The sequence below is a fragment of the Magnolia sinica genome, chromosome 4 (genome assembly GCF_029962835.1).
Source record: "Magnolia sinica isolate HGM2019 chromosome 4, MsV1, whole genome shotgun sequence".
Lineage (NCBI taxonomy): Eukaryota > Viridiplantae > Streptophyta > Magnoliopsida > Magnoliales > Magnoliaceae > Magnolia > Magnolia sinica.
Window position 1 is genome coordinate 89,893,044 of NC_080576.1, and position 12,018 is coordinate 89,905,061.

The 12,018-nt window shown below is 39.7% G+C and overlaps 1 protein-coding gene across 1 annotated transcript; it reads left to right on the forward strand.

Moving 5' to 3' along the window:
• The first annotated feature begins 5,429 nt into the window (after nt 1-5,429).
• Nucleotides 5,430-6,089, forward strand: LOC131244209 (RING-H2 finger protein ATL51-like). Its single transcript, XM_058243853.1, has one exon. It carries the CDS (start codon nt 5,430-5,432, stop codon nt 6,087-6,089), a length of 660 nt encoding a protein of 219 aa, XP_058099836.1.
• The last annotated feature ends 5,929 nt before the right edge of the window (nt 6,090-12,018 follow it).

A 12,018-nucleotide genomic window follows, 5' to 3' on the forward strand; every position in this document is an offset into this window, starting at 1 on the left:
CCGTGTTAATTCACGGTCGTTTCGGGGCATTTCGCGGTCAATTCTCTTCACTTCACGATCAGTTGCATGCATTTCGCGGTCAATTCGCTTCAAACCATGATCATTCCCATGCATTTCACGGTCATCCCAAACAATTCCGTGTTGATTCACGGTCGTTTCGAGGCATTTCGTGGCCGATTCCCTTCACTTCACGGTCATTTGCATGCATTTTGCAGTCAAATCGCTTCAAACCATGATCATTCCCATGCATTTCACGGTCATCCCAAACAATTCCATGTTGATTTACGGTCGTTTCGAGGCATTTCACGGTCAATTCCCTTCACTTCACGGTCAGTTGCATGCATTTCGCAGTCAATTCGCTTCAAACCATGATCATTCTCATACACTTCACAGTCGTCCCAAACAATTTCGTGTTGATTCACGGTCGTTTCGAAGCACTTCGCGGTCAATTTCCTTCACTTCATGGTCAGTTGCATGCATTTTGCAGTCAATTCGCTTCAAACCATGATCATTCCCATGCATTTCACAGTTGTCCCAAACAATTCCATGTTGATTCACGGTCGTTTCGAGGCATTTCGCGGTCAATTCCCTTCACTTCACGGTCAGTTGCATGCATTTCGTGGTCAATTCGCTTCAAACCATGATCATTCCCGTGCATTTCACGGTCATCCCAAACAATTCCGTGTTGATTCAAGTTCATTTCGAGGCATTTCGCGGTCGATTCCCTTCACTTCACGGTCATTTGCATGCATTTCGCGGTCAAATCGCTTCAAACCATGATCATTCCCATGCATTTCACGGTCATCCCAAATAATTCCGTGTTGATTCACGGTTGTTTCGAGCCATTTCACGGTCAATTCCCTTCACTTCACGGTCAGTTGCATGCATTTTGCGATTAATTCGCTTCAAACCATGATCATTCCCATGCACTTCACGGTCATCCCAAACAATTCCGTGTTGATTCATGATCGTTTCGAGGCATTTTGCGGTCAATTCCCTTTACTTCACGGTCATTTGCATGCATTTCGTGGTCAATTCGCTTCAAACCATGATCATTCCCATGCATTTCATGCAACTGACCGTGAAGTGAAGGGAATTGACCGCGAAATGCCTCGAAATGACCGTGAATCAACACGGAATTGTTTGGGATGACCGTGAAGTGCATGGGAATGATCATAGTTTGAAGGGTATTGATCGCTAAATGCATGCAAATGACCGTGAAATGATGATGATGATGATGAATGACGTTTCCTAGCAAGCATATTCATAATGAGGAAGTGCCAACCAAATTGCAGTTTCATTTATTTTTGGCCCCAAGTCAAAAGCACTGAATGCAATTGCAACTTAAGAGACTAGAAGAAGCACACTATGAATACAACTTGGATAACATGGAGTGTGTACCGACATCGGCGTGTACTAACAAGCTAACCTAAAAAAGCAAAACAAAATTAAAATATAAAAAAATAAAAAAAACACATTAGAAAAAAAAAGCGGAAAAATTACACTTCGATATATCGAATATAACACGATATATCAAAACTCAGTACATTTAGATATAATTGAAACCTAATCGATTAATCGTAGCGTCAATTGTCGATTATATCGAAATCTAGTCGATATAATCGTAGTAAGTCATCCTTACAACCGACCGATATATCGACTATTATTCGATTGATCGAAAATGGTCACACACCGTTCATCGACAAAATGCTTTTTAAATTCTATTATCGATATAATCGAGTAGATGTCGATATATCTAGTTATCGATATATCGACTAGATTTTGATACATCGGAAATTGTCAGAAAATGTCGAAGAGTATTCGATATGTATCGAAGGTGATATGACCAATAGCTACGGATTATAACCGTAGCCATAACTGACCATGAAGTGAAGGGAATTGACCGCGAAATGCCTCGAAACGACCGTGAAATGCATGGGAATGATCATGGTTTGAAGCGAATTGACTGTAAAATGCATACAACTGACCGTGAAGTGAAGGGAATTGACCGCGAAATGCCTCGAAACGACCGTGAATCAACATAGAATTGTTTAGGATGACCGTGAAAAGCATAGGAATGATCATGGTTTGAAGCGAATTGAACGCAAAATGCATGCAACTGACCGTGAAGTGAAGGGAATTGACCGCGAAATGCCTCGAAACGACCGTGAATCAACACGGAATTGTTTGGGACGACCGTGAAATGCATGCGAATGATCATGGTTTGAAGCGATTTGACCGCGAAATGCATGCAACTGACCGTGAAGTGAAGGGAATTGACCGCGAAATGCCTCGAAATGACCGTGAATCAACACGGAATTGTTTGGGACGACTGTGAAATGCATGGGAATGATCATGGTTTGAAGTGAATTGACCACAAAATGCATGCAACTGACCGTGAAGTGAAGGGAATTGACCGCGAAATGCCTCGAAACGACCGTGAATCAACATGAAATTGTTTGGGACGACCGTGAAATGCATGGGAATGATCATGGTTTGAAGTGATTTGATCGCGAAATGCATACAATTGACCATGAAGTGAAGGGAATTAACCGCGAAATGCCTCGAAACAACCATGAATCAACACGGAATTGTTTGGGATGACTGTGAAATGCATGGGAATGATCATGAATTGAAGCGAATTGACCGTGAAATGCATGCAAATGACCGTGAAGTGAAGGGAATTGACCGTGAAATGCCTCGAAATGACCGTGAATCAGCACGGAATAATTTGGGATGACCGTGAAATGCATGAGAATGATCATGAATTGAAGCGAATTGACCGTAAAATGCATGTAAATGACCGTGAAGTGAAGGGAATTGACCGTGAAATGCCTCGAAATGACCGTGAATCAATACGGAATAGTTTGGGATGACCGTGAAATGCATGGAATTGTCCGTGAAGTGGAGGGAATTGACAGTGAAATGCATGGAAATGACCACGAACTAATTGAAATTGATCGCAAAGTGAATGAAATGGATTTTCGACCATTGACCTGATGGAATCTTGGAAAATAACTAGGTTAGTTGGCTAAAGTAGCTTCTCCTACCCCAAAATCATATAGGGTACATCAAGTAACTAATTTTGGTTTAGAAGATATTCTTGTTAAATGAATAAAGAAATAAATGAAAAAAAGGGAGAATTTTTTTTATATGCTTATATATACGTATTTATATAAATATGTATTAGAGAAAATTGTAGGTAGAATAAAGTTCTCCATGTAAAAAATAAAAAATAAAAAAATTTGCATAGACTTTTACGGACTGCAGTTATGGCTACGGCTATAATCTGTAGCTATATCTTCGATACATATCGAATACACTTCGATTAATCGAAAATTATAAGATTTTTTATGCAAAGTTGCTGGATAGTTTTGGACCTTTTTCGATTAATCAAAAGACATTCGATATATTGATATATCGAAGTACGTATCAAAAGACCTTCGGTGCATAGTTGAGGACTTATTTAAAAAGCATGGGCTGCGGCTATCTCTACGGTTATAATCCATAGTCATAGATACTAGGCTTCTTTTTTTTTTCCTTTTGTAATCCCCACTACCTTTGTGGGTCCTTTTATGAGGTATGTGTTATATCCAAACCCTTGGCGAACTCGTACTAACGCTTGGGAAGAAAAATAAGATAGATTTAGTTATCAAGTGGACCACACTGTAAAAGGCAGTGGAAGATTGCACGTCTACCATTAAAATCCTTTTAGGGGTCCTGGAAGTTTTGGATCATTACGAAATTTGTTTTTCCTCTTCATCCAGGTCTTTGTGACCTTACGAATAGAGTGGATGGAAAATAAATGTTATGGTGGGCCCTACAAAAGTTTCGACGGTGAAAACCAATTTTCTGCTGCTCTTTGTGGTGTGGTACAGTTGCTCTTTGGATATGATTTTTTTTGCTTGGATAATGCTCCGAAATGATCTCGAAATACGGATGAACGTTGTGGATATAATAAATACATAACTGTGGGGCCCATGTCACGTTGATCTCTTTTGAACCGTTCGTATAACCCGGAGTTCGAGGAGCGTCAGCGCTCGTCTTCGAGCAGCGGCCGATCGGCTTGAAGGAAAAAGCAGGGGCATTTTGGACCTTTGGCAAGCCATCCGTACAGCTGGGGCTTATTTTTGCAGGGCTTGGTGGCCATAAATGGGTCGTACAATCGCAAATTTCTCTTTTTTTCTTTTTTGATTAGCTTATTAGTACACCCCCACTGCCAGTTCACACATCACTGTTAGCCACCTAATTTGTGTTTGTAAAATTCGTGGGGCCCACTATTTATTATGCATGTGTTTAATCCACGCCGTTTACCTACTTCTACAGCTCATTTCAGGGCATCATTTCAAAAAATGAAACAGAATCAAGTTTCATGTGGACCACACCACAGGAAACAGTGGGAGTTGATACCTACCGTTGAAAACTTCTCATAAAACAAAAGTTTTCGATCAAGCTGATTTTTATTTTTTCCCTCCATCCAGGTCCGTGTGACCTTATGAGCAGGCTGGATGCCAAATAAACATCACGGTGGGCTTAGGAAGGTTTCAACGGTAAGGTTCAATCCCCATTGCTTCCTATGGTGTGGTCAACTTGAACTTTGGATCTACCTCATTTTTTGTCTTATACCCTAAAACGAGGGGAAAATATAAATAGACGGCCTGGATAAAACAAATACATCATTTTGGGGCCCACAAAGCTTTTTCAGGTACCGCCAGTAGGAGATTGGTACTGAGAACGCGGAGAACGGACGCGGATTCCCCTATCGCAAGGACCTCCTGCCACCGGAAGCTTGGTGGGGCCCACCGTGATGTTTATGGGAAATCAACACCGTCAATCCGTTTTTCCAGATCATACTATAACATGTTCCATAGAATGATGGGAATCCAAGACTTAAGTGGGCCGCACGTTAGGAAAATGTGGGTAGGTAAATGCCTGCCATTGAAACCTCTATAGGTCCACCATGATGTGTATATACCATCCATACCGTTCATAAGGTCATTCCTACATGGATGAACTGAAAACAAAAAAGAAAAACCGGATCCAAACTTCTACAGTCCCATGAATGTTTCAACGATAGAGGCTCAATCCTCTGTCATACGGCCCACTTAAGTTTTGGTTATGCGTGATTTTTGGGCCTTAACCTAATATGATATGAAAAAATTGGATGGACGGAGTGGATTTCTCACAAACATCACGGTGGGCCCCGCCTGGCTTCCGGTCGCGGAAGTTGCTGCGAAAAGAAATCCGCGTGACCGCGTCCGTGCAACGGCCTCATCGAGTGCACACGCGCAACATTAGCAACCTGCAAGGTGCATGTAGAGTTTCCAAATACGAGAAGAAGCTTTCTATAAATAAAGCCCAAATCCCAACCGATGAAGTAACCGTTGCTTTCTTTCCATTTTCCTTCTCCTCTCTTAGAGAAAAGCTCCATGAGACTTCAAGCCAATATATCATTCACCCATACAACATGGAAAGCAGAACAAGAATCTGAAATTGAAGAACCCACACTCACACTTCAAGTCGAGGTGAAGAACAAGTACTTTGTCTCTGACAATTCTGACAGAAGCCGACCTCCTATCATCCCGCCGTCTACCTTCTCCACCACCTCTTTTCGTACTAAGATGTCCGCCTTCTTATGTCCCCAGACTTCACACCGAAGAATCCTCCGCATGCTTTCCATGATAGGAATCGCGCAGCAGGCCATCGCCGAGGATTTGAATTCTGTCATTTCCACTTACAGCCGTGGGAGGGTCGAAGAGGTCATCCGTATGGGGGTTAATGCAATGGAGATTGTCGCTCATATAGAGCTTCGATGGATAGGATCTTATGATGACTTGATGGATATTGATGATGGGCAGGCCAAGACTCATGGATCGAAATCATTGGCTAAGATAGAGGCTTTGTTGGAGAAATATAAAGTTAAGAGGTGGGATGAAAGGGAGAATTGTGGGATTTGTTTGGATGAGTTGGGTGATAGTGAGACTGAGGAAGTTAGTGTTCTGTCCTGTTCACATCCGTTTCATGTGAGGTGTTTGAAGAGATGGTTGGAAGAAAGTGATTCTTGCCCTCTGTGTAGAATGCATATCTGAAAATACATTGTTATTTCTATTTTGTAATCAAACATTCGATTTTTTTCAGAAAAAGATACATTGTTATTTTTATTTATATTATTCTCTTTTGTAATCAAACATTCAATTTGTTTCAATATAGATTCAAGCAACTTCTTGTTTTGGAGTTTTATTTATTTATTTATTTGTTTTAATGCTACACTCATCATTCTCTCTTTCCATGGAGCTTGTCATCCTTGTCATCCATAAAAGTGTCTTGGGCCAGACTCAGCCTATCTGTTCAGCCTGTGATAGGCTGGACTTAAGCCTACATGTTTAGCCTGTGGAAAGCTAAAGCTAGACTACCGATGCTAGCTCGCATTTGACTTAATAATCCTACTATTCACATTGGCATTAAAATCATCTCTCATTGCATTATGAACAAATAGGGGTCTCTTCTTTCAAGTGTCTGATTTTTAAGTTAAAGAAAAAAAAAATTGAATATCAACCAACATCCCTCAGGCAAAGGTCAATCATCCAAACCATTGAATTTGAATGAAAAGTCCCACTAGTGGCCTGCAAGGAGGTCTGCTCAACTTATTATTACCTTTTATGGTGTGTAGACAACAAATAAAATCTCTCAATTGGATTATTTCAACTCTTTGATAATTTGACTCTTTTGCCTTGAATATGATCAGTCACCATAACCATTACATAATCAATGGGTTGAAGTATATATTCAATCAGAGAATTTTTTTATTTTTATTTTTCCAAGCATGGCCAGGGGGAGCCTATGAGATAAACGAAGTAAACAGTTTATGTCATTGAAAAAGGCCCAAATCCAACAGCTTAGAGTGCCTTGTAATACATCAGTATGTATTCAACCAAATCCCATTTGCAAATTGACAAGAGATGCAACACCAAGTTACTCGCAAGGCAAAAGGGCCAAAATTGGATGTGGGGATCTTCCAATCTTGCAAAATTTTCAGTGGTTAGGACATATATGGAATCCATCGAACGAATGGTCCGTACACAGCCCTGCCCCAATATTTCAATCCCAACATCAAATGCCATCTTCATCAGATAGCATTTGTATCCATAAGCTCAACCTCGAGGGATATGATGCAGGTGCTCCATGGATTGCAGGAGTAGGAGGAGAAAAAGAAGAAGATCAGTCCATAAATAACTAAGGTGGAAAAAAGGAGATGATGATGATCAGTTGGTAAATAATGAAGGCAGAATAAAGAAGAAGAAGAAGATGATTGGTTGGTAAATAACAAAGGTAGAATAGCTTTATCCTTAACCCTTCGAATCCCAATCTATCATAGCTAAACATCCCTTCGGAAAGATTATCAACTTAGAACCCAATCTATCACTGCCAGACATCCCTTAACAGGAAAAATTTATCAACTTCTAATCTCATGTGTTCTTAATGTATATAAATAAAGGGTAGCTATGCAATGCCTATCTCAATTGACAACACAAAATTTATGTTGGCGTTCAAATCTTGAAGATCTTGCCCCAGCTAAATATTCTACAGTCAGGTTTAGAGAATCGACAGATCCTTTCTTCACTTCTTCCCCTCGGACTGCCAAGAGCTCCTAGACGCTCCCTGGCTCTCCAAACCACCCAAGCCAATCAGCAATCAGGTGTTAGATTGTTACACCCACCACAACGGATCACCACCACGCCCTTCTCATATAATTCACGACAGACTGTCTTCACAGATCTGGTTTCGCAGACATTGCAAGTGAAGACCATGGCTAGATCATGCCACTTGGATGCTGTCAAGTTGGACATGGCTGTGTACTCAACAGAACCATCCTTACCATTTGATTCGATTGAATCAGAAACATCCATTGGTTTTGAATCATCAGAGCAAGTCTGCGGCCCTCAGCAATTCCATTAGCCTTGCCTGTCAAACATGGTAGCGGGATCCCTCTTCTGGCTGTGTGTACCTGGCAATAACTAGCTGTGCCTGTGCCCAATAGAGTACCTGGAGAGGGAAGAAATAACAGCCATTCCAATCCTGCCACAAGAAAGAAATTTATATGAAATTGATTTGGTGATTACGCTCACAAAGCAAAACAACATCACCTCAAAATGGTTAAAGATGCAAACAGGAGATATCTCCCCATCAGAAACAATACATGATACAGGACAGGTCATAAAGAGATTCTAAAGAAATCAAGAATCAAACAGGGGCAAGTACAACTTAATTCCCGAATTTTACATTTATGAGGTAGGCCCCGGTTCCACCATGCAATGTACCAGCCATGAGCCATTGCCAGTCCATGGTACACACTACACAGGTTTTTTTTTTTTTTTTTTAAATCATGGGTAATTCTGGAGTCCATCTGGTGGGTCCCACTATGGATGATCACCCATGGTAAGGAAAGCACACAAAACCTGCAATACTAGCTGTTGGTTTGTGGCCTTTGATGAGAAGTAAAAAATCAAAAGGTGTCAGTTGTTTACACTCAAAATGGGGAAATTATACGGACCAGATGCTAATATCATTCAATAATAATGGTTTTTGTACCATGGGCCACTCATAGTAGGGCCCCACCAATTGGATGATCAGGATTCACATACCGTATAGCCATGTGAATTATGGAGCAACAACAAACCATGACTTGTTCATTGTAAGACGAACAAGAAAACTCCTCTTCAATTATAAATGAATCAAGATGCAGTTGTGAAGAAAGAAGGCTTGTGATGATGGCTTGAAGTAGGAATTTGAAATTACCCCCTTTTCAGTCCCCAGTATTTGATGTTACAAAATCAGTTTAATTCCATGAAAGCAAAGTAGTAAACCGATTAATTATCCATCTTCAGTACCATTTATCATCCATCCTATTTACTATATCTGCCATGAAAGCAATAAGTATGCCACACATGTATTAAATATAAATGAGCAAATACAGATGAGCTAAACAGGTTAGAAAGAACATGAGAAGAATATGAACATGCAGATTGCATTACTGACAAAGAGTACAAGTTAACTCTTCATCATCATCATCATCATATACACCTTGTACCGTTAACTGGGGTCAGCTACATGAATCTTGTTCCCCCATTCAACTCTATCATTTGAAAGGCCATACTGGTCTGCCATTCCACAAATACCCACCATTCCGAATTTGTGTGATTTTTTTTCCTGAAGGAAAATTTCACAATAATACGCTAATTATTGAATCATTAACATAGCCTTGATGCAGTATTTGGGATTGGCTTTACCATTCATTTGTTGCCAATCGCAAGATTCAAAACAGGAATTCTCATGATTGATTGGCAGAAGCTACCTCTCCTCTGCCTGGGCTTGGGACCGGCTGGTGTGTTGCTACCAGGCAGACTTTTTTCAGGATTCTTTTTGTTCATGGATTATTTAGTCAGTTTTATTGAATAATTCAAAATTTTTGTTGAAACTGTTCGTGAACAATTCAGTAATTTGAAAAAATCGAGAAAAAGTCAAGAATTTAAAAAAAAAAAAACTCATTTTTAAAAATTTTCATTATTCCTGATTAATGGCCTCACAAAGTTTACAAAGTTCTTCCTGAATCCAAACCTTGTAAATAATGGTAAAAAATGAGTATCAGACTGAAAACAGTAATTACAACTTTTAGGGGAAGTAAGAAAAAAGATCCCACAACTCTCAAAAGGAAGACCAAGGAAAAAAGGAATAAAGATGAAGAATAATAAGTTGAGAATGATTATGGTTATCAATGGGAAACAAATGGGGGTCAGCTTGAGTCTGGCCCACTAACTTTTTTGAGAATGAAGCTTAGACCCGTGCATGGCCTACAGGCCCAAAAATAGGCCCAAGCAATCTATCGCAACCAGAAAAGACCCTACATTGGGCTCAGGCCAGGCATTGGTTAAGAAATGTTGTCAAGACTGAGTCCGGATCTGGCCTGTTTATTTGTCGAGCCTGAAAAACAGGCCCGTGCATGGCCAATGGGCTTTAAAATGAGACAAGCCCAGGAAATATAGGGGAAAACCTGGAAGCCTGGGAAGGCAGCAAGGCCAATTGAGAGCCCCAAAAAAGGACAGAAAGCCATTACTCTATTGCTTATGCAGATTAGAGTACAAAACCACAGCAGAACTCGGCACGCAGTGGTTTGTGGTAATTCCTATTCACCATTCATCTCTAATTAATTAGTCCAAGGATGATATGTGCTAGATAATTTGAGCGTCATTCCCATTTTTGGCCAGAGTTTCCTCCAGAAGTAGCTTATATACATTACATCTCGATATGAACAATAGTCTTGGTTGTGCACACAAACAAGGCACTTCGAGAACATACTAGCAATGCATAACACATTTGATGTCTATGCAAGGAATAAGGTGGACCATCATGGAAACTGATCAATCACTACATATATAGAATTGTAGCCATGTTGTGTCTTAGGAAAGCCTAGTACAAACTCCAAGATGCCGTCCCATGGACCATCTGGTACTAGCAATTCTGTGCAGATTCATGTGTTTTCCTCTCATCCTTTCCCAAAGCTAACAAGCTTTGCACTGTTGAATAATGCTCCAGACATCTTTCTTCAAGCTAGGCCAATAGAGATGATCCTCGACAAGCTTTATCATCTTGTTTCACGCTTTATCATCATGTTTCGCACAAAGTGACAATTTTTGGATGTAATGTGAATATATTCAAAGCGGAAGAAATTGCTTTTGGATGTGCATGTAAGGGTGCTAGGAACTTAATTCTTGTCCTGTTTTATACATGACTAGTTTTAATACATGTATATGCATCAACTTCTTTTACATATTTTTAAACTAGCCAAATCTTTGATCATAAGTTTGATAATTAATTGTTTCTTTCATAGGAGAGATTCTGATGGCACACATGTAAATGGGAGATGGATGTGCAGATGGTGGCATGGGATTCCATTTCCTTTATGTGGTTTCTCTTCTCACTTCCTATTTGGATTTTGTTTTCAAATTATAGGATGAGGGTTTTAGTGTGCTTCCATTCTTTTGACATGGTGCCATGTTGTCACAGGAAGTTCATTCTCATGGGCGCCAAGTTGTCACAGGAAGTTCATCCTCATGGGCCTAAGTCATGGACTTGACTAAATTTATGGTAATCTTGTAAATTACAGAGATTTTGCACAAATAAATCAAATTCCATTTTAGAGCATTGTGGAATCATAGATAGAAGTTGGTCTTATCAACTTAACAATTATATAAATTATTAATTGATATTTTATTAATTGAAGTATGAGAGTATTCAACTTTTGAGTTAAAAATCAAAAATAAAAAATCAAAGATCTATTTGATTGCTATTGTACTTTTTCTCTTGATGTATCTACCCACGGACTGAAATTTCAACACTGATGTGTTGCTCATGATGGGAATTGGAAGAGTTTGCATGGACCCTACATGAATTCTGGTTAGTCAATTTTTCTTTTAGACCTTTCTTCTTTTGAAAAGCTTGAGCAGACCATCTAGACTACGATCTACATCATAGTCATAGTTGGTACACTGTCCACATCTTCTGCACTTCTAAGTTTTGGTTTCATTTACCAGCATCAAACGTACAGGGAAAGCTATTGTTTTGCACATTATAGCAATAGAACTGCCAACATTATAATCTTGTATCCCATATTTATCCACAAAATTTCTAACATTACATTATTTCTAGATACAAGTCTAGAATGGACAAGCATGTACTTGAACTGCAGCTCATCGCCAAGCATTGTTCAGGTGATTCATCAATTGCATTTTTAGAGAATCAGATATATTAGTCGTGTTTGTATGTGTGTTTTATTTTCAAGTCTTCAAAATGTTTTTATCTGAAATCAGATATGGTTGAGAGGAAAGCTTCAAAAGTGGGAAGATTATCAGCAAGCAGCAGGATAACAAGTCTACTCACCGCGAATGACATTGCTTTATGTGGGACCGAGACCGGATTGATCACGGTGAGTTGATCTGATATGCATCTAGTGTTAGGTTGCGT